The sequence below is a fragment of the Lithobates pipiens genome, unplaced genomic scaffold (assembly GCF_037356315.1).
Source record: "Lithobates pipiens isolate NorthernLeopardFrog02 unplaced genomic scaffold, aLitPip1_a1.2 Scaffold_8, whole genome shotgun sequence".
Taxonomy (NCBI): Eukaryota; Metazoa; Chordata; class Amphibia; order Anura; family Ranidae; genus Lithobates; species Lithobates pipiens.
Window position 1 is genome coordinate 138,230,404 of NW_027507903.1, and position 20,394 is coordinate 138,250,797.

Consider the following 20,394-nt stretch of genomic DNA (forward strand, 5'->3'; position numbering starts at 1 on the left):
GATATGGGAGGGGAAGGTGGTCCACCCATAAACCAGTATGTTTAATTTATGTCTGTACTAGTTTAGTCCATAAACCCAACTTAAGGGAGGGAGAGAAAAAATAAAAGGGCTATAAATATCGTCTCTTCCTCCCCTAAAAGGCTGGGGCAGTAGAAAAAAAAAGGGGGGGGGGGAATAAAAAAATAAGTCATACGAGTTAACTTGACGAGTGGAAAGTAGATTCATCTGGAATTCGTCAAAACATAGTCCCGTACACGGGGGGGGGGGGGATATATACCCCTATACACCTATGACTCACTGTCTCCAGGAGGAATCACCACCACTAATACTTGCTGCGGTTCCAATTCTTCACCACTCTGCAATGTAATTTTGGCCACAGTCCTTGGTACCCCCCTTTTGGCTGTCTTTTCTTTATTGGCTGGAGCCAATCCTGTATCTCACATCGTTCTGCTCTCAGAAACAAAAATAAAACTGGGAGATACGCCGGTGACAAGACTAAAAATGTCTCTGATCCCTTCCTGAGCGTCAGGCATATCAGGTACCCTCAGGGATATGTACCTCCTGATAACTTTATCCTCTCCAATAGTGGGCGCAATTGCGCCCTCCTCTGTAGGGTGGCTCGAGATAGATCCGTAAGGATACTGATTCTGGCTCCCTCATATGTTATCGGGCCTATTTCCCAGGCTTTCCGAATGATCAGCTCTTTATGAGAGTATCTATGCAAGCGCCCAATTACATCCTGGGGGCTGGTCAAGTCTGTGGAGCGAGGTCCTGGAGCTCTGTGCAGTCTATCAAATTCGATCTCCCTAGGGGCATAATTACTGGTATAAAGCTGGGAGTAAAGGGGGGTAAGTTGGACACCCAGACACTTCAAGTGAGTGTGGCACCAGGTGAAAGAGAACAAGGATTGCAACCATGTACGCAAGCTTGAAGGGGTATTTAAAGATAGAATTTCAGATTTATTATAATTGATTTTGAAATTAGAAAGTGAGCTAAAACTATGTAATTCAGCTATGATGTTGGGGAGAGATAAAGGGGGTCAGTCATATAGAACAGGACATCATCCGTGTAAGATGACAGTTTATGCTCTCTCTGCCCTACACAGAAACCTTTAACATCTGGATTCAGGCGAATCCTATTGAGCAATGGTTCCAGGGCGAGTGCAAAAAATAAGGGGGGACAGTGTGCATCCCTACCTAGTACCATTCTGGATAGGGAAGGTGTTTGAGAGGATGCTGTTCACATTAACTCAGGCCTTGGGGGAGCTATATAGCGAAGCTATCCAATAGAGCATATTAGGACCAAGTCCCAGTCTAATCAATACCGTTTGGAGGTATACCCAATTTACCCTGTTTAATGTCTTTTCAGCATCAGTGGAAAACAGGAGACAGGGTGGATGGCTGGCCTGTGCTTGAGCCCAATGGATCAACTGGATCTCACATTTGGAATTGTAACTAGCTTCCCTCCCTGTAATAAAACCCGTCTGATTTGGATGTATCGCTGTTGGCATTGTGGGTTTAAGACAGATATCTAAGACCTTTGCCAATATTTTTTATATAGGTGTTTAGAAGTGAGATCGGTCTATAGCTACTAAGGGTAGTGTGGACTTTTCCTTCTTCAGGGATCACCGTGATATGAGCCAAAAAGCCTTCTTTGGGTAAAGTAGTACCCAAGGCCAAGGCGTTAAAATAGGTACTCATCGGGGTAGACAGCAGAGAAAGGCACTGTAATAAGCGTTCGTAGAGCCATCAGGTCCTGGACTTTTACCCTTTGGGAGTTCTTTAATAACTTTCACTAATTCTGTCTGGCATCTCAAGTTGCTTGGTAATTTGGGGAGTAAGCTGAGAGGTTTGAGCCTCTTCTGGATACTGTAGTATACGTTCCTGTTTCTAGTCCACTGTAGACCCAGCTAGCGTGTCAGAGCTAGGCATAACAATCCCGAAAGGTAGAAGCAATCTTAGAGGAGTGGACAATCTGAGAGCCCGTCGTGGTGTGAAGTTTCTGGACATGGCCCGAGGCCTGCTGTCTCTGTAGAGCCCTGGAAAGCAGGTTTCCCGCATTTGTTCCTGAACTCGTAAAATTTGTGAGACATATGGTGTAATCCTGCTTGCATCCAGGTATTGGGTAAGTTAGCAAGTTAGTTAGTAAGTTAGCAAGCTACAATCGAAGAGTCATACAGCATTTATGTTTTAGTTCCGCAGACCTAATTTTTGTAAGAAGGGTTTGTAGATCCCAGTTATGTGCTTTTTTTAGTCTAAAGCCCTGAGATATGATCTCTCACCTAACCACCGCTTTATGGTCTTCCCAGGTGGATGCCAGTCCCATATCACCCATTGAGTTCTCTATAAAATACAAAGAAATGGAGTATGATATCCGCTTTGACGCCATTGTATCATCTAAAATTTTCTCATTCAAGTGCCACAACTTAGTGTCAGAGGACAGTGGATGTATAGAAAGGGATACCGGGGTGTGATCCAAAATGGTAATAGAAATGATCAACTGGAGAGGGTCTCAAGGGAAAACTGATCCATCAGCAACAGAACTATTCAGGTATACACAGTGTGGATAGCCGAGTAGTAGGTGAAATCTTTATCAGTAGGATCGAGCACTCTCCAGCAGTCTACCAGACTGGTGGGAGTGTAGAGACTTTCTGAATCGCTTAAGAAAAGCAAATGAGTGGCCCAAAGATGTGTCCAGCTGTGGGTCCGGGCTGACATTAATATCTCCTTCCAAGATCAACTGTCCCTCTCTAAAGGTGGAGCGGGATTCTAAAACAGAGTCCAAAAAGGTGAGCTGCTGAGTGTCTGGTGTGTACATGGTTGCGAAAGTACATTTATGGCCTAGAATGGTGCCTTTAAGAAAAATTAATATGCCATTAGAATCAGTAAGTTGGCCTGACAAGATAAAGGGACATTGCTTATGTATGGCTATGGCAACCCCTCTCGATTTAGAGCGTGGAGAGTTGGCAAGATATCATTGGTTATACAAGTGGGTGGGGAGGCGGGAGACCGAGTCAGTGCAAAAGTGTGTCTCCTGTAATAAAAGAACCTGTGCCCCCAGGCGTTTCATCTCGAGCCACAACTTACTGCGTTTATTAGGTGATACTAGACCACAGACATTGTATGGTACCACTTTCAGGGAAGCCCCTTTCAGGGAAGCCATGATGTATGGGAGTTGTGGAGACATTCAATGTCTTCGACAGAAGGGGAGAGAGACCTGCAAGCGACCGATCCAAAGGTCAGGGAGTGCTGAGAAAACAAAAAACAGAAGGAAAAACCTAGAAAAAATAAAACCGTCAAAACAAACAAAACAGTCAGTGTAAACCTTGCCATAAGGGCATTCCAAAGTATCGAACCATGACTAGTCGGGGGTCTCCACTTGGCCTTCTGGCCAAGAAAAGAGTGGAGGCCAGCGAGTAGCATGGGGTCCTAAACGGGGGACATAACTTCTAGGAGTTGACCTATTAGGGGTGAGTGGCACAGCACTAGGTGCGAGCCCACCAGAAAACCCGTTCAAAATGAAAAGCACATCAGCATAAGAGATAAAACCTCTTACCACGGCAGTATTAAGCATCGAGGAAGAACCCCGTGGGTCCCTGTGGAAGGAAACTGTAGCAGGTTAGGTAATTAGTTCACATGAGTCCTTCAGGACCTCACTACCTCCTCTGTGGGGGGAATAGTGCGAAGATTGCGAAATAGCACGTGGGGGATCATCTTCCGACCTGTTCCGACCCCTGCTGCGTGAGGTCCTCTGGTGAGGACCTTCAATCCAGAACATCAATGGAGGGTAAGCCCAGGCACTTCAGGAACTGCGGCAGATCATCTCTGTTCTGTAAGGTGAATTTTTGGCTATCCTTGGTGACCGACAAATTGAAAGGGAGGCCCCATCTATAGATTAGCTTTGCATCCTGCAGAGCTTCAAGTAGTGGCTTAAGGACATGATGTTGCATTAAAGTGCGCCTGGAAAGATCCGGAAAGAAGGACAATTTTGCATCATCAAAGTCCACATAGTGGACACCTCTGACATGGAACATTATGCGTTCCTTTAAAGAATATTTGTGCAGCTTGCATATGATATCCCTTGGCTTCTATGACCAGTAGCTTCTGGCAAGCCTCTGATGCGGATGTTAACTCTGCAACTTCTATTTTCAAGGTCATCCATTTGATCTATTGAAGAGTTAATCCGTTGGTCCTGGGTCTTGCAGCGCTCTCTAAGTGCTTGCAGGACAGGGGTAAACTCTTCCCACTGCATCTCCAATGTCTCTACTCTCCCCCCAATATGGGCTGTATCAGCCTGGAGTGCCTCAATGTCTTGCCTCAATGTCTTTTCAACCCTATGGGCAAATAGCTGCCGGTCAGCCTTAGTGGGGAGGGATAGGATGTGTGTCCGCAAGTCCTTGGTCCCCATCACATCTCCCACAGCTGAGTGATCACCCTGGCTGACCGAGCATGAGGGTGAGGTGGGGGGAGGAAGCAAGGGTAATGGGAGCTGTGGAGAAGGTATAGGAGAGGTCTCATGTGCTGCATGGGATTTTGCATGTTGGAAGCTCCGGCGGCGCCAAGGATTCGGATCGGTTCTGGAAGGTCCGCTTTGGCTGCAGGGATGGCATCATTTGGAGCCAAAATCTGCCTGGGAAGACTGCTGTGTATGCGAGCTGTGTAGCGGGATCACGGAGCTCCTCTGACGTGTGTCCTCACACGCTCATGCTGTGGCCACGCCCCCATATCTCATATTTAACTATGACTCAGATCCTTCAAATCACACCTTCCCTCTTTACATCACAGGGCTCCCTTTACATCAGTGTTCTCAGTCCCCCTTTCACATCACAGCCCTCCTTCACATAACAGCACTTCCCTTACATCAGTGTCTTCAGTCACCCTTCACATAACAGCCCCCTTACATCAGTATTCTACATTCCCCTTCACATCACAGCCCCCTTTCACATTACAGTCTCACCCTCTTATGCCAGTGTCCTCAGCTACCCCTTCACATCACAACCCCCCTTTACATCAGTGTCCTCAGTCCCCCTTCACATCACAGTTTACACAACAGGGCAGAGGGCGGGAGATGAAGTAGATCTCGACTAAGGGCATTAACCGCCCAACTTTTCATGTTAACTGGTGGTCCTAACAATCAGTCACCCACTTGTTAACTTGAAAAGTTGGGTAGCTCCTTACGTCAGTGTACTCAGACCATCCCACGTGCAAAAACAATACAAAAAATAAATTTGACCTGATTAAAATACGAATTGCTATACATTGAACTATCAATTCGTATTTTAATCAGGCTTCATTTATAAAAGCGTTTATATCCCACTCTACATTTAAACCGTACGGAGAGTGGGACCGAAGCTCATATATCCAATACGTCTCTCACCTAATATCATCAATCCGCCCACAAGGCCCTCCTTTTTTCACAACCTTACTGTTTTTTTTCCGTGCAAAAAGTGCGTAGTATGTATGCATAATACAGTGGGTAGACATAAAACTACACAATTTAGATCAACTGTTACAAATAAAAACTACAACATTAAAACATTTTGTACTTGTGGCACCCGCTATGTGGTTTATTTAATTACTTGTCCCTGCGGGAAGCAGTATGTGGGACAAACCACTAGGACATTTTCTATCAAGAGTGGGCGAGCATATTGCTTTAATTAAGGCAAGGGACACCAAACATTCTGTCCCTAGACATTACAAAGAATGCCACGGTAGCAATCCACAGGGTACCCAGTTTGTGGCCATAGATAAGTATGTGCCTCCATGGAGGGGGGGTGCCATGACAAAAGGCGTGTCTCGGTTAGAGACGTATTGGATATATGAGCTTCGTCCCACTCTCCGTATGGTTTAAACGTAGAGTAGGATATAAACGCTTTTATAAATGAAGCCTGATTAAAATACGAATTGATAGTTCAATGTATATCTGTTTTGAATGCATTGTATACCCTGGTTGGGTTTCGGGGTTAATTACGCCCAAGTACTGCGTATTGACCCAGAGGTATGTCTCTGTCTCATATTGGTCCGGATGTCTATTAAATATTGATTAAAGTCGCAACGTATGTCTTAAACATAATTTGGCCATGTATGGGTCTATTATAGTTTTCAATTCAGTGCAAGTTGATTAATAATTTTTTTTTTTTATCATTTTTTTCTTTTTATTATATATATATATTTGTGGTTTATCAGATGATACACTAATGCTCAACTACATTGTGTATAAAAAATTTTGTGTGATGTGTACAAAAAAAGGGGCCCGAATTTCTCTGTCCACATAGCGATCTGCCATATGCATATATGGTGGGTGGTATAATTAATTCTGATTGGGTACTAGTTAGAAATACAATCTTAATATGGCTTTAAACATTGAACTTTCTCTGCCTCTGTTTCGCTGTCTGTGTGGCTTCCGCTATACAGGCTGTCTGTTTGCAGTCCAAGGGGATGTCAAAATGGTGGCGGCGTCACTTCCGGTGAGCGTGTTTGCGTTCCAGCTGGGGGGCGACGTAGTTGGGTGACTGTGGTCACTTCCGGGTCTCGGAACACAGCGGAGACTGTGATCTGTCGGCCTCGGCGTATTGCCTAGTACATTGATATTGGTCATATGCGCTTAGTCGCTCATAGGGTTTGCCACCCCACATATTTTATAAGCACCAAATAACAGTAAAAATCGCGAGTGTAAGGTCGGCCCAAAGCGAGGCTTGGAGCGCACGCTTGGCGGCCATTTTCTGACCGGAAACCTGAAGTGAACCGGAGTGGCACACAATTGAGAAATTCCGGCCCATTGGACACTTAAGCACATATAAGTGAGTACCACAGCAGTGGGGGGACACCCCAGATGACGTCCGAGGAGACGAAACGCGTCAGTAGAACCTCACTGCTGTGACTATTTTGAAAAAGCGCTATGTCAACTACAGAAATGTAAGTGTGATACTGTTTTAATAAACTTTTAAATTTTTCCGGAATTACGCTATGTCGGTTCCATTCTTCTTTCCTGTATGATCGCTTTGGTGGAGTACGATCTGTTTCTCTAATTGGAGGATATTTTGCATCGAGTTTGGCTTTGGAGGAGTTTCTATACCAACTAGTTCCATACCTCACGGTTCCTCGGAAACCATCTAATCGATTTATATCAAAGCTGTTTTGATCCTTCGAGCATATGTCCGTTTGGGTCAAAGGCATCTGGTAAGCCTTGAATTTGCTCTAGGTTGTGGCATTCACATAAGGGTGTATTGTGCACTTTTTGGACTTTCTGAAAGACTTTCGGCATTTATTTTTCACGTGCAAGTGGGGGACTGCTGTTCGTCCATTGTATAGACATTGCACTAATCCTTATCAGATAGACTCTGTCAAATTTATTTTTTGTATTGTTTTTGCATGTATAACGTAAATACACATATTCAACTGATATCGTTTGTACATTTTGTGTAGAGGTCTTTGTTTGCACATTTATTATTATATTATTTTATTTAGCGCGGCACTTTCTTTTACAATTGATCTTACTATGATTTCCACTTTTAGTGTGTCAGCGGCTAGTTTGCTAGAGATAGCGCAGTGTTTTTTGTCATTTTGAATACTCAGACCGTCCCCCCTTTACATTACTGTTCTCCCCTTTACATCAGTGTCCTCAGCCATCTTTACATCAGATACACACCCACCTTCTCCATCATAACACCCTCCCTTCACATTCCTACTTTACACAACAGGGCAGACGGCGGGATTTGAACTAAGGGCATTAACCGCCCAACTTTTCATGTTAACTAGTGGTCCTAACAACCAGTCACCCACTTGTTAACTTGAAAAGTTGGAAGGCTCCTGCCCTCCATCCAGACCTGTTGTGCCTCCCACACTCCACCCTGCTGTGAGAGTAACAGCATGAGTGGCAGGACAGGGGTGGGTGGACCCGGTAGCGGACATCCAGGTTGCTAAGTGGCATGCCACGGGTGCCTGGACAGGACTATCAATTGGTCTGGATCCAGACCTCGGTCCACCTAATATCAAAGCTCCAACCATCCCTGATGTTGAGGGACTGTCCCTGATTTGGAACTAAGTTCCTCCATCCCTCTTTCCTCCTCATTTGTCCTTCATTTTGATCTTATCTATATAGTTGTGTATAAAATGCATTTTTTATCTTTTAAAAAGAGTTTCCCAGTGTTAAACCTTTCATCTAATTTCTAGATTGCTGCATGTGTAAATTTCAAAAGCCAGTGTAAAGAAATAGCAGTGGTAAATAAAAGCACTTGTTGGTTTAACAAATCATTTTTTGCGGATAATACTCCTCTAAGGGGGTGTGGCAGGGGGTGTGTCATATGCCAACATACGTTTGCTAATAGGTGTCCCTCGTCCCCATGTCAAAAATTTGGGAGGTTTGTATTACTAATGCCATGTCTAGGTAAAAACGGACCCAAGCACAAACTCAGCACCACTAAACTACTTTTTTTCTGTTACAATTTAGGATATTTTGCATCTTTTATGAAGTTTTCTGGGTGTCCAGGATGAAATATACAGATTAGAAGAATTACAGTAATTTTTATTACAGATTTCTACTTGCTTTTGTTCTAGAGATATTATTACAGCAGAACTTGCCATCCCTTTTCTGATTGTAAAAGCAACTGTCTAACTCATAGCTTGTAAAAGAAGATGGATAATACTTCCTGTTCAGCTCATGGTTGTTTCAATCTCCACTCTCTTGCAGAGCTACAGATGTAGGCAGTATCCAACACTTCCTGGTACGTCATATAACATACCCCCTTCAGTGCTTGTGGTTCCACCTGCTGGCTTCTACAAGTACATACCTCCCAACATTTTGAGATGGGAATGAGGGACGACTACTAGCAAACGTATGTAGGTATAGGACACACCTCCTGCCACACCCCCTTAAAGGAGACTTAACCAAAAAAAAAGGGTAATTAAATCCACAGGGGTTTCTTTTTTACCACTACTATAACTTTATATTGGCTTTTAAATTTCACAAATGCAGCCATTTAAAATTTGGATGAAAGATTTAGAACTGGGAATCACTTTTTGAAAGAGAAAAAGTTAATTTTATACACAACCATATAGATCAGACCAAAATGAGGGACACATGAGGGGGAGAGAGGGACATTGCTCCAAATCAGGGACAGTCCCTCAAAATCAGGGACAATTGGGAGCTATGCTTCTATGTCACTAAATGACACGGTAGTAGGCAAAGTTGCCAATGGGGGGAACCAACGCTGGTTTCCCAGGGGGCATACTAATACCCACCAGACACAGTTCCACCACATCTGGTGAGAATGGACCCTGAAGGGCCACATGGGGGGGATGAGGGATGAGGATGAAGAAGCACATTGGTGATAAGGATGAAGAAGCACATTGGTGATGAGTGATGAAGATTAAGAAGCACATGGGTAAAGAGTGATGAGGATGAAGAAGCACGGGGGTCATGATGAGTAATGAGGATGAAAAAAAACAGGGGTGATGAGGATGAAGAAGCACAGGGGTGATGAGCTTGATGATGATAAAGAAGTACAGGGGTGATGAGGATGGGGAAGGGGACTTCTGTTTCCTGTGTATGTAATCTCCACCCCCCTCCCCAGGGGAAAAGCCTCAAAGTGCCAGCCCATGCACACAACATACACCATGGCCCCTCCATCCTCATGCAGAAACCTGAAGCATCTGTTCAGAAAGATGGTGAGAATGAGCAGAATGTTGAAGACCAGTAGCTCCAGCAGCTGCTTAATGCTGGAGGAGCTCCAAAGTCCAGGAACATGTTCCTGTTCTGTCTTGCCCCATCTATGCCAGCGCTGCCCTCACTGCAGACCCATCAGGATTTACTTCCTCTTTAATACATAGGATACATTAAGGTGAAAAAACACGAGGGTTTGCAACCCCTTTAAACTAATAATACCACATATATACAATACTGATAATGTCCATAAATATATGAAGCTGTATCCCAGACATCAGGTCTATAAATATCAGTGATAACCTCTTCACTCCAGAATAAAGCGCTTCACTATGTTTGGTAAGGTAAACCACTCACCAGACATAAATGGCCATAAAGTTCTACTCAGACTTTGAATTAAATGAACAATGAAGACAGATTAGGTTCAGCATTTGTTATTCACTCCTTTGCATCACCTCTCTCTCATTCAATATGAAAAAAAAGAATGCATCAAATGTCCGGACCTTAAAGTCTCCCCATTTTGCATTTCCACATGGAAATTGGGATAACACCTACTTTATATTTGTTGCATGTACGTGTTCAAGCATAACCTAAAATGTTTTTTAAAAATGCTGCTCACCATTTTAACTGCTCTTTGTATAAGAGGGGGCAGATGAGATTTTTTTTCCCCATAATTAAACTCTTTCTGCACTGTGCTGGCAGATCTCATGGTCTCTTTAAAACTAGATTGGAACACTATCCATCCTGACAAAAGGTTAAGCATTTAGAAGCTGGGCTTCTTGCATTGTATGTTAATGAGGGACTCAGACTGTCCCAAGCATTTTGTATCAGAACAGACCCTGACACTGTTCAGAAATGCTTGCAGTCAACCACAAGGCCTTCTTCTGACAAACATCTAAATGGTACATGGTAAGAATTTTTTTTTGTTCTTTTTTTTTTTTAGGTATGCTATGTAAATACAAACACATAACAAACAAATTTATCTAATACAACCGCAAAACTGGAAATATACCTCAATGATATCCATGTTAGAATACAAGAAATGCTTGATGTTATTTAAATAGCAGCAGTTTTCCGCTAAAATAGCCTAATGCTGTTTTTTTTTCAATTTTCCAAACGAGATATAGGCATGCTTTTATTAAGCTGTAACTACTACTGTTGCAGTGTACTTGAAGTATTGGGAATTGAAAACAGCAGGTGTTGCTGTCATTTATGACTGACCATCTAAATCAGGAAAGAGAGGACTGTAGTTAATGTTAATGAGCTACACTTGCCAATGCAGAGACCACTGTGGAACTTCCTCCTCAGTATACTCACAGAGGCTTACTATCTTCCTGACTGTCATAGATAGCCAGCTGAAGGAAAGCATTGCCATTTATAACAAGGAAACTTTCCGGTCTCTTTTTTTTTTTCCACAGTCATACAGGAAAGATCATGTCTCCATTTTTGCGCATAAGTCTTTCTAATTTTGAAGTTGGACCGTACTTGCAAACTAATGGGGAGGCAACACAGAGACCCTATTGTGCTGTCATAGTTAAAGAAGCTATTGACACAGGTAAGCATATGTTGCAATGTTTTCTAATATTTTGCAATATGTATAATCAAGTTCACTATGTCCAATTCTGGATGTTAAAAAGAAAAATATGTTGCTTGTCTGAATATGCAAAATCATTTAAATTAAATGTGCCCAAGATTTAGTTTTTAAAATGATACAAACTGGTATATTTTTATCCATTAAAGATCAAAGCTTAACATAGAGTTCTATCAATGTAAAATGAAGTACAAGGAAATGTAACAAGTATTATATATACAATGATGCTAGATCTGATGATATATTTAAAAATGGACCTTTTCCCCTTTCACTAAATTTCACTAAATTTCACATCAGCATTATACTTGCATGTAAAATTATCCAGCACTTAACAGAAGCCCACATGGAAGGCAATGACACAAGTGCCCTGAGGGAGATCTTGTTCCTAAATGTCATGAAAAGGTCCACCTGTTGGTGGCGCTGTTGGTCTCTTTGATTGCAGTACCAGTGTCCACCAGCGGGTGTCTTCTAACATCCAGGGCCTGTAATAAGAGGACCTACCTCCTGGTGGCACTGTTGGATCCTTGGGCTGTAGTACTGGTGCCCACCAGCGGGTGTACTCCGGCAGTGTGGAGTAGACAGCACCTTCTGCGCTCAGCTGTTACGTGAGGGTAATCATTGGTAGTCTTATAAATACCCGGAAAGCCCTAACATGCTTGCCTTGGTATCGCTCTCTCCATGTGCCCTGACCTTGTTGCCTGAACTTGGACCTTGAGCCTGTATCTATCTGACCTGTTCCTTCCTGATCCTGAGCCCATCCTGGACCTGTCCCTCTTGTACCCTGTTACCTAAGATCCCTGCTCTGCAGCCTATCCATCCGTCCTCTCCCTCTCCTGCTGGTTCCCCTTCCTTACCTAACTACTGATTCCCCGGTGTATGACCTCGGCCTGGCTTTTGTTGACAACTCTGGTATTCCCCATTTATTGTATATATTACTTGTTGTTTGTGGTTGTAGTGCACTGTTTGTTTTCACTTTCTTTTCATTCATAATAGACACTTTTGTTATTTCACTTACATGCGTTTTGGGTTTCCTCTGTGCAGTCCACACAGTCTGGTCTAAAAATTCCCTGATACTAACCTGCGAGATCTTGCCATACTTCACACTTGCTAACTAAAGTGCATGAAGTAAAAGGCGCCTGAAGCTTCCTCTACAGAACCGCCTCTAGAGGTAGCTCTGAGTGCCATTGTGGTACGTAGAGAAGTTGGAGGTCAGTGTGGGGGAGAAGCTGTGGCGGTGAGTGGTTGTGCCATAGTAATTGAGGAGGCCACTGGTGTTCCTACACATGCATTAAGCTTGTTTTGACCACCTTAATGGGGGTCAGAATGAGCTGGTAAGCCTTCTATTTTACAGCACGTGGTGGAGAGTTTTTTCTCTTCAGGGTTTTCCAAGCTACCTTCTCACACTCTTCCCCTGGGTGATGCTTCCATCTGTAGAAGAACTGTGAAATACTGGCTAACTGGAAATATCATTTTCTTCTTTACCTTAAGAATTGTCATATGAACCCTATCGTTTGAAATTTAGTTGCTGTTTTTACTTTGAATTAGTTTTTACAGCACTGCCACAATTTATGCCCTTTGCACTTTATTTGGGAACATTAAACTATATGTGGAATGTTTATGATTGTGTATTCCACACTGGATACGCTGTATGGTACAAGCAAACAAATCCTGGGTGAAAAAGAAGCAGCTAGCACACAGTAAAGAGATAGAAAACCTTCAATGAACACCAATATATAATGTGAGGCACTATTATCATAAGTACAACCGAAGGGCGTGATGTATAGATTATACACTTTAAAGAAGCAAAATAAAAAAGGTCCAGTAATTAATAGTGCTCATGTGCTGAGCAAAGTCCATACAGGTGTAGGAAGTGCTTCAAACATCCAAAGGAAAGCTCGCAGAAATCCAGTAAAGACAGTAGTAAAGTTGGGTGCTTACCAGAACCCAATGGCTCTCATACTACTGAGAAGCCAATAGCACTTTATGGAAAGAATCCCCAGAAATGCTCACGGTAGATTTCGTTGCAAATGCATTTATCTGATTGTCAGTTTTAGCCTTGCAGCTTTCACAGGTGAAGAGTCTGAAGAGTTTATTGATGGTTGTATGGTACAGAGAACCAGTTAAAGGATTATATACATGGAGATCTAGTTCCTGTTTCTTGTGAGTTAATCTGGAAGTGAAGTCTGGGGATTTACTTGGATTGCAACACCTACCATGGGCATGTTTGGGATTTTTCCCTAAAGTTCTATTGGCTTCTCAGTAGTATGAGAGCCATTGGGTTCTGCTAAAACCAACTTCCCTTCTATCTTTACTGGATTTATGGGAGCTTTCCCTGGCAAATCTGGAGGACCTAATATACCTTTTTGGATTTTGCTGAGCACATAAGCATTGTTAATTACTGGACTTATTTTATTTTGGTATTTAAATTATACAATCTTGTCAGAAACCATGAAATCAGACCGAGATAGAAGTACAGTTAAATCACACTTGTTTAATAATAAAAGTAAAAAGAACAAATGTAGTCAAAACATAGCCATAGTTCAGTAACCGGAATGGATAGTCAGCCAAGCCAGGAGTCAGGGATCAATGTAGTGGAACAGCAAGCAGGATCTGGAGCCAGAAGGGCTGTCAGCAAAGCAAGTCTTGAACAGGATCGCAGGAAATAGTTTCTGTGATGTTTGACCAAGGTGAAGGCAGAGCTCCTCTGGACTGGATGGCTTATGTAGGCAGGACTGATGAGCAGAATATCCTCAACAGCTGAGTAACTGTGGAGAGATAGGAGCTGCCAATTAGCCGACAGCTGAGCGGCCAGCTCAGAGAAGGAAGGGTTGAGCCCAGCCCTGACAAATCTATAGATCATGTCCTTCAGTTTTATTTTTGATAATAGCGCTGCACATTATATGTTGAAATTTTGATCAGTGTATGGCCAATGTTAGTTCAGTTTTCTGCAAGACTTTCAGTATGTTTCAGTATTGCTACAAAAGAGGTTACTGTAATGCCAGTATAAGGAGGGGGCATGGCGTGAGCATGGTGCTGTCTGTACATTTCTAAATTGTGCTCTGTGCTAAACTCTCTATAGCCTCAATAACCCTAACCCAAACACAGCTTCAAAATGGGGAAAAAAGGCAACAAGTTTGAACATTCCAGATGCACACGCCATTATGGAGCTTCAAGAATGAGACCTATCAAATTAGAATTCCAATAGAACATTGCTACTGTATATAAATTTGAGGACCGAAAAAAATGCAACAGGAGCAATTATCTGTGGATCTGCAGCCTATCTGAGACTTCACAAGAGGAGGGCTTAGTGGACATGGTAAGGGGCATTTTGAATTTCCTTTTGGGCAGGGCAGTCACTTGCATCTTGATATGGTACACAGAGACGAAAAACTTTGTAGCCTAACGTAAACTCCCCTAAAGATGTAACTGTCCGCTTTCACTATTATGAATAAAAGGCAATGAAGAAACTGCAGAGCTCCTCTGCAATTGATTTTGATGAGTTGGCACTACAATTATTCCTGGACCTGGCTTCCAGGATGCTGAACTGCCAAAGACCATTCCTAGACCAACTGTGGTCCTCCAACATCCAATATTGCTGCGGACTCCCAGCTTGCCCTATAGCAAGAAGAAATGGACACCCAGCTATCCTGAGATTCCCTGAAGACCTTCAAAATGTTTGCAGCAAACTTGATCCTCTCCCATCCTCCCTCCCAATAGAAATTTAACACACATACTAGCTGAAATCTTTCAGGAAGACGTAGTGGCAGCAATTTCAAACACAGCCGATGGGCTTTCTTTGCTATACTTTAAAAGGTTCCAGAAACAATTAATCATCCGCTTCTGCTTTTTTTTTTATTATCAAACTCCATTGGACAAGAAGCAGAAATACACCCTGAATCCTTGTCAGTGCATATCAATTTACTTCCAAAAGGAAGAAAAAGACCCTGTATCATGTACATGCTATTGATTGTCATCTATATTTATGACTACCTGGAACTCTGCAGATAATGCAGGATTCATCCCTGGTAGTGGGGTGAGGGAAATTGTCCTGAGAACTCTCTCTTAATCCATATAGCCAGACCCCAATATTACCCAGTTCTCCATCTGTCCATTTTTGCTAAGAAAAGAGTTTGATAGGGTGGACTTGAGGTTATTGCTTGCAACCTTCGAACATATGGGCATCATCCCAAAAATTTACACCTAGAGTAAAACATTAAAACACCCCTACAGCCAGGGTATGCATAAATAGAACATTGTACAAACCATTCTGTCTTCATAATGGAACATGCCAAGGGTACCCATTATTACCCCTATTATTCATGCTATCCTTGGAACCACTCCTAGCCATGCTTCATCTAAACCCTAAAATGCAGGGGAATAAATGGTGGATAAAGAAGCACAAAGACAATGCTGCGACATTTCCAACCTATTATTAAGCTGACTAATTCAGAAATGTCACATATTACAGTACATAGAATGTAGAACCCGCCAGTCCATTTGTGTGCCTAGATGAAGGACTCAGATATTTAAGGAATGACCTCCTCCATTACAGACTTTTATTAGGACAGCGACATTTTCTCATGCATTCATTATCATGGCTCAGCAGCAGAAATGCTGTAAAGTGATGATCTTCTTGAAACTCCTGTTCATTTTTAAAATGTTCTGTATAGGAACAGCCCCAGCTTATTTCAGATCACTCTGTCTTCACCTTGGTTTCTGACTTTGTGTGGAAGTGTCAACTATCCCATACTCAATACATACAAAACTTACAAAAGAGGGTGGATTGGCTCTACCCAAGTTCAAAAAGTATTATATGGCCTCCATCCTGCCTCATATTGTTTATTGGGTTCATAATGTCTCACACAAAAGCTGGATGTCCTTAGAAAAACACACAAATAGACCTAGTGAATGGGATACTGAAACAATTCAGATCCCTTACTAAGTACTCCATTCCAAAAACCACCAACCTACATCTGTTACCTCATACACCAACTTACTTCTACCCTCTTGGCAAAACAGACCAGGTGTTTGTCCTAAGACCTCTCCAAAACCTTTGCACCAAATGGGACTCCTCTAACAGGGACTTTTAGAGGTACTGAAAACGTACGTAATTAAAATTCGTTTTAGCTAAAGTTATCTGCTCAGTGGATTACCTCTACCCTTTTAAAATCTAATTTAGGTACAATATACTTCCACTCACAGTTTCACAATTATACAAGACTATGCTATCTCTCTCAGGCCTGAGAGCATACCTTCAAAACTGAGCGCAAGACTTCCATAAAACTTGGCCAGAGAAACAAAAAATAAAATAAAACCTTGGAACTGTCCCATACATCTTTGTTAGACTCCAAAAAAGAGGAAATTAACTTTAAGCTCTTAGAAAGATAATATTGTATCCCTCCAAGAGTCCATATCACCTGTCTCATCTGCCAATTGTTGGAGAGGCTGTCAAACCCTGGGCACTTTTGCCCACGCCTGGTGAAACTGCCCGATAATGCAGACATATAGGACAGATATCTTACACTTTTTTTTTTTAATCAACCAGAGTGGTAGTTTTTTTTAGAACATTGGGATCTTTGCACCTTATTTACACTATTAGCAGCATCAAAATACCTTGGGTACCATTGGTACTGCTATTTTTGCAATACTGCATTCTCTCCCTGCTCCTAAAAAAAATAAAGAGGTCCCACACCTCCTCAAGGCTGCCAAAGGCATAATGGCAAGACTTCTTACTACTCCCTGTGTTAGATTGACAGATCTATGCGATGCACTAAAGTCGGATTGTGCTTACCCCTCTGTCCCATAGTCCTGCTGTACTGAAAAAAAATCAGCAGGCAGCTATAAAGACAAATTTACCTATAATTGTAGATATTAAAAACTAATTTTTTGTTTAAAGTGCACTTGTGCCCCGACTATAAATATTAAACTTTTTCCATATTTTTAACAAGCAGCAAGGACTCCATTCACTATGTCATTGGGGTAAAGAACATATGTTAATGGAACTTGTGTCAATGCATATTAATTGGGTTGCTGAGATACATTTTATGTATTATTGCAACAGCATAGTGTGAATAAATCCGAAAAGAGCTTTATAACAAGCCATCCTTGATCTCTCTAGGTCTGCATTTACACTGGCATTCACAAACCTGTGATTATATTTATTTCTAGGACAGTTTTATTCACACTGTACATTTACCTGTGTTTAGGTGTGTGCAGTTTAGATGCGTTGAAACAAGATTTTTTTGAATCATGATTTTGGACATTTGAATTACTGTATATGAGTTTAATGTGATGTATATTGTTATCAATATTCACAGTGAGAGTGCCCTTTTTCACATATAATTCACATATAATTCACATATAATTCACATATAATTCACATATAATTCATATATAATTAGGGTGGCACAGTGGTGTAGTGGTTAGCACTCTCACCTAGCAGTAAAAAGGGTCACTGGTTCAAATCCCAACCACGACACCACCTGCCTGGAGTTTGCATGTTCTCCCTGTGCCTGCGTGGGTTTCCTCCAGGTACTCCAGTTTCCTCCTACACTCCAAAGACATACAGGTAGGTTAATTGGCTTCTTTCCAAAATTGGCCCTAGTATATGAATGGGGACCTTGGATTGTGGGCTCCTTGGGGGTGGGGGCTGATGTGAGTGTGCAATGTACAGGGATAGGGACAGTTGTGGACACTCACTCAGGTTGAGCTGGATGGACTGGTGTCTTTATTCAACCTTACTATGTAATTTTTCACAAATTGCATTTTCATAACTATTGTATTATATTTTTTCATGTAACAACACTGAAGAAATTACACTTTGCTAGAATGTAAAGTAGTGAGTGTACAGCTTGTATAACAGTGTGAATTTGCTGTCCCCTCAAAATAACTTAACACACAGCTATTAATGTCTAAACCACTGGCAACAAAAGTGAGTACATCTCTAAATGAAAATGTCCAAATTGGGCCCAAAGTGTAAATATTTTGAGTGGTCACCATTATTTTCCAGCACTGCCTTAACCCTCTTTGGCATGGAGTTCAACAGAGATTCATAGGTTGCCACTGGAGACCTCTTCCACTCCTCCATGATGACATCACTGGGCTGGTGGATGTTAGAGATTTTGCGCTCCTCCACCTTCCCTTTGAGGATGCCCCACAGATGTTCAATAGGGTTTAGGTGTGGGGACATGCTTGGCCATTCCATCACCTTTACCCTCAGCTTCTTTAGCGAGGCAATGGTCATCTTGAAGGTGTGTTTGAGGTTGTTATTATGTCCGAATACTGCTCTGCAGCCCAGTCTCCAAAGGGAGGGGATCATGTTTGGCTTCAGTATGTCACAGTACATGTTGTCATTCATGGTTTCCTCAATGAACTGTAGCTCCCCAGTTCTGGAAGCACTCATGCAGCCCCAGACCATGAAACTCCCACCACCATGCTTGACTGTAGGCAAGACACACTTGTCTTTGTATTCCTCACTTAGTTGCTACCACACACGCTTGACACCATCTGAATCAAATACATTTATCTTGGTCTCAACAGACCACAGAATATGGTTCCAGTAATATATGTCCTTAGTCTGCTTGTCTTCAGCAAACTGTTTCCAGGCTTTCTTGTCCATCATCTTTAGAAGAGACTTCCTTCTGGGACGACAGCCTTGCAGACCAATTTGATGCAGTGTGCGGCGTATGGTCTGAGCACTGACAGGTTGACCCCAAACCCCTTCAACCTGTGCAGCAATGCTGGCACTGGCAGCACTCATACATTTATTTTCCAAAGACAACCTCTGGATATGACGCTGAGCATGTGCACTCAACTTCATTGGTCGACCATGGAGCGGCCTGTTCTGAGTGGAACTTGTCCTGTTAAACCACTGTATGGTCTTGGCCACCATGCTGCAGCTCAGTTTCAGGGTCTTGGCAATCTTCTTATAGCCTAGGACATCTTTATGTAGAGCAAAAGTTTGTTTTTTAGATCCTGAGAGAATTCTTTGCCATGAGATGCCATGTAGAGCTTCCAGTGACCAGTATGAGAGAGTGAGAGCGATAACACCAAATTTAACACACCGGCTCCCCATTCACACCTGTGACCCTGTAACACTAACAAGTCACATGACACTGGGGAGGGAAAATGGCTAATTGGGCCCAATTTGGACATTTTTACTTAGGGATGTACTCACTTTTGTTGCCAGTGGTTTAGACATTAATGGCTGTTTGTTAAGTTATTTTGAGGGGACATCAAATGTACACTGTTATACAAGCTGTACACTCACTACTTTACATTGTAGCAAAGTGTCATTTTTTCAGTGTTGTCACATGAAAATAAATATATAATAAAATATTTACAAAAATGTGAGGGATGTACTCACTTTTGTGAGATACTGTATATATTTTTAGTTGGTTGATGCACTACACCCATTAGCGCAGGGTATATGTGTATACGTACACACATATTTATAGTTTTCTCCTCTTCAGACATTCGGTCGGGCGCCGCTCACCCAGTATGTGCAGGCACAGAACTGATTTGAGCGGTTCCACCAAATCGGAACTGTAGCACAGAGCCGAGGAGGCATTTCAGAGAGCTGCACTTGGCTCTGTGCTATGAGGGTTGACAGGTTGCCGATGACAGGGCTGCCGAAGGTGGCAGAACACAGTTCTGCCATGTTTCACCCCCCACGGTGGGGGAACGCCAGGGTCCGTTCGCAAGTGCAACCTTTGCAACCATGGTAATTCCGTCACTGCTTCAGACTTAAAAAAAAATACTGTTTATTTACAATAAAAGGCTGACAGGCTTTATATGTTCAGGGTACTTTTGTCTCTTTTAAGCACTTAAAAGAAACATAACTTTGAACTGGATAACCGTAATTTTTTACAGGTACCTCACTCTTCGACACATTGTCCAGGCCCAACTGGGAACATAAACCTAAATATACTGGCCTCTCCTGTTAAAAGTATTCTAAGCACAATGGATATTCCTAAACAAGTGACAATTCTATACAGTTCTCCAACAACACACCCCTGCTCCTTTTAACAAACCTTGGACAAAGCGGACTAGAGACTTTACATCCTTAACCAAAGAAGACTTTGAGGACTTGCAGGAAACTTTTTTTTCAACAGTTGTCAGTGCATAGGATCTTTGTTGGCAGT

The 20,394-nt window shown here is 42.4% G+C and overlaps 1 protein-coding gene across 2 annotated transcripts in view; it reads left to right on the forward strand.

Annotated features, from left to right (window-relative positions):
- The window catches only part of PRKCQ (protein kinase C theta), a 147,606-nt gene that overhangs the window by 53,788 nt on the left and 73,424 nt on the right, over nucleotides 1-20,394 (forward strand). The window contains exons 1-2 of one of the 2 annotated variants that reach the window (XM_077473016.1): nucleotides 11,101-11,215; nucleotides 14,331-14,567. Coding sequence is in view for 1 of the 2 variants with exons in the window: in XM_077473015.1 (XP_077329141.1) it covers nucleotides 11,079-11,215 (137 nt within the window). In the remaining variant the exon portion in view is untranslated. Of the gene's footprint in view, nucleotides 1-11,078; nucleotides 11,216-14,330; nucleotides 14,568-20,394 lie in introns of those variants that run through there. The other variant, XM_077473015.1, reaches the window with a different exon arrangement.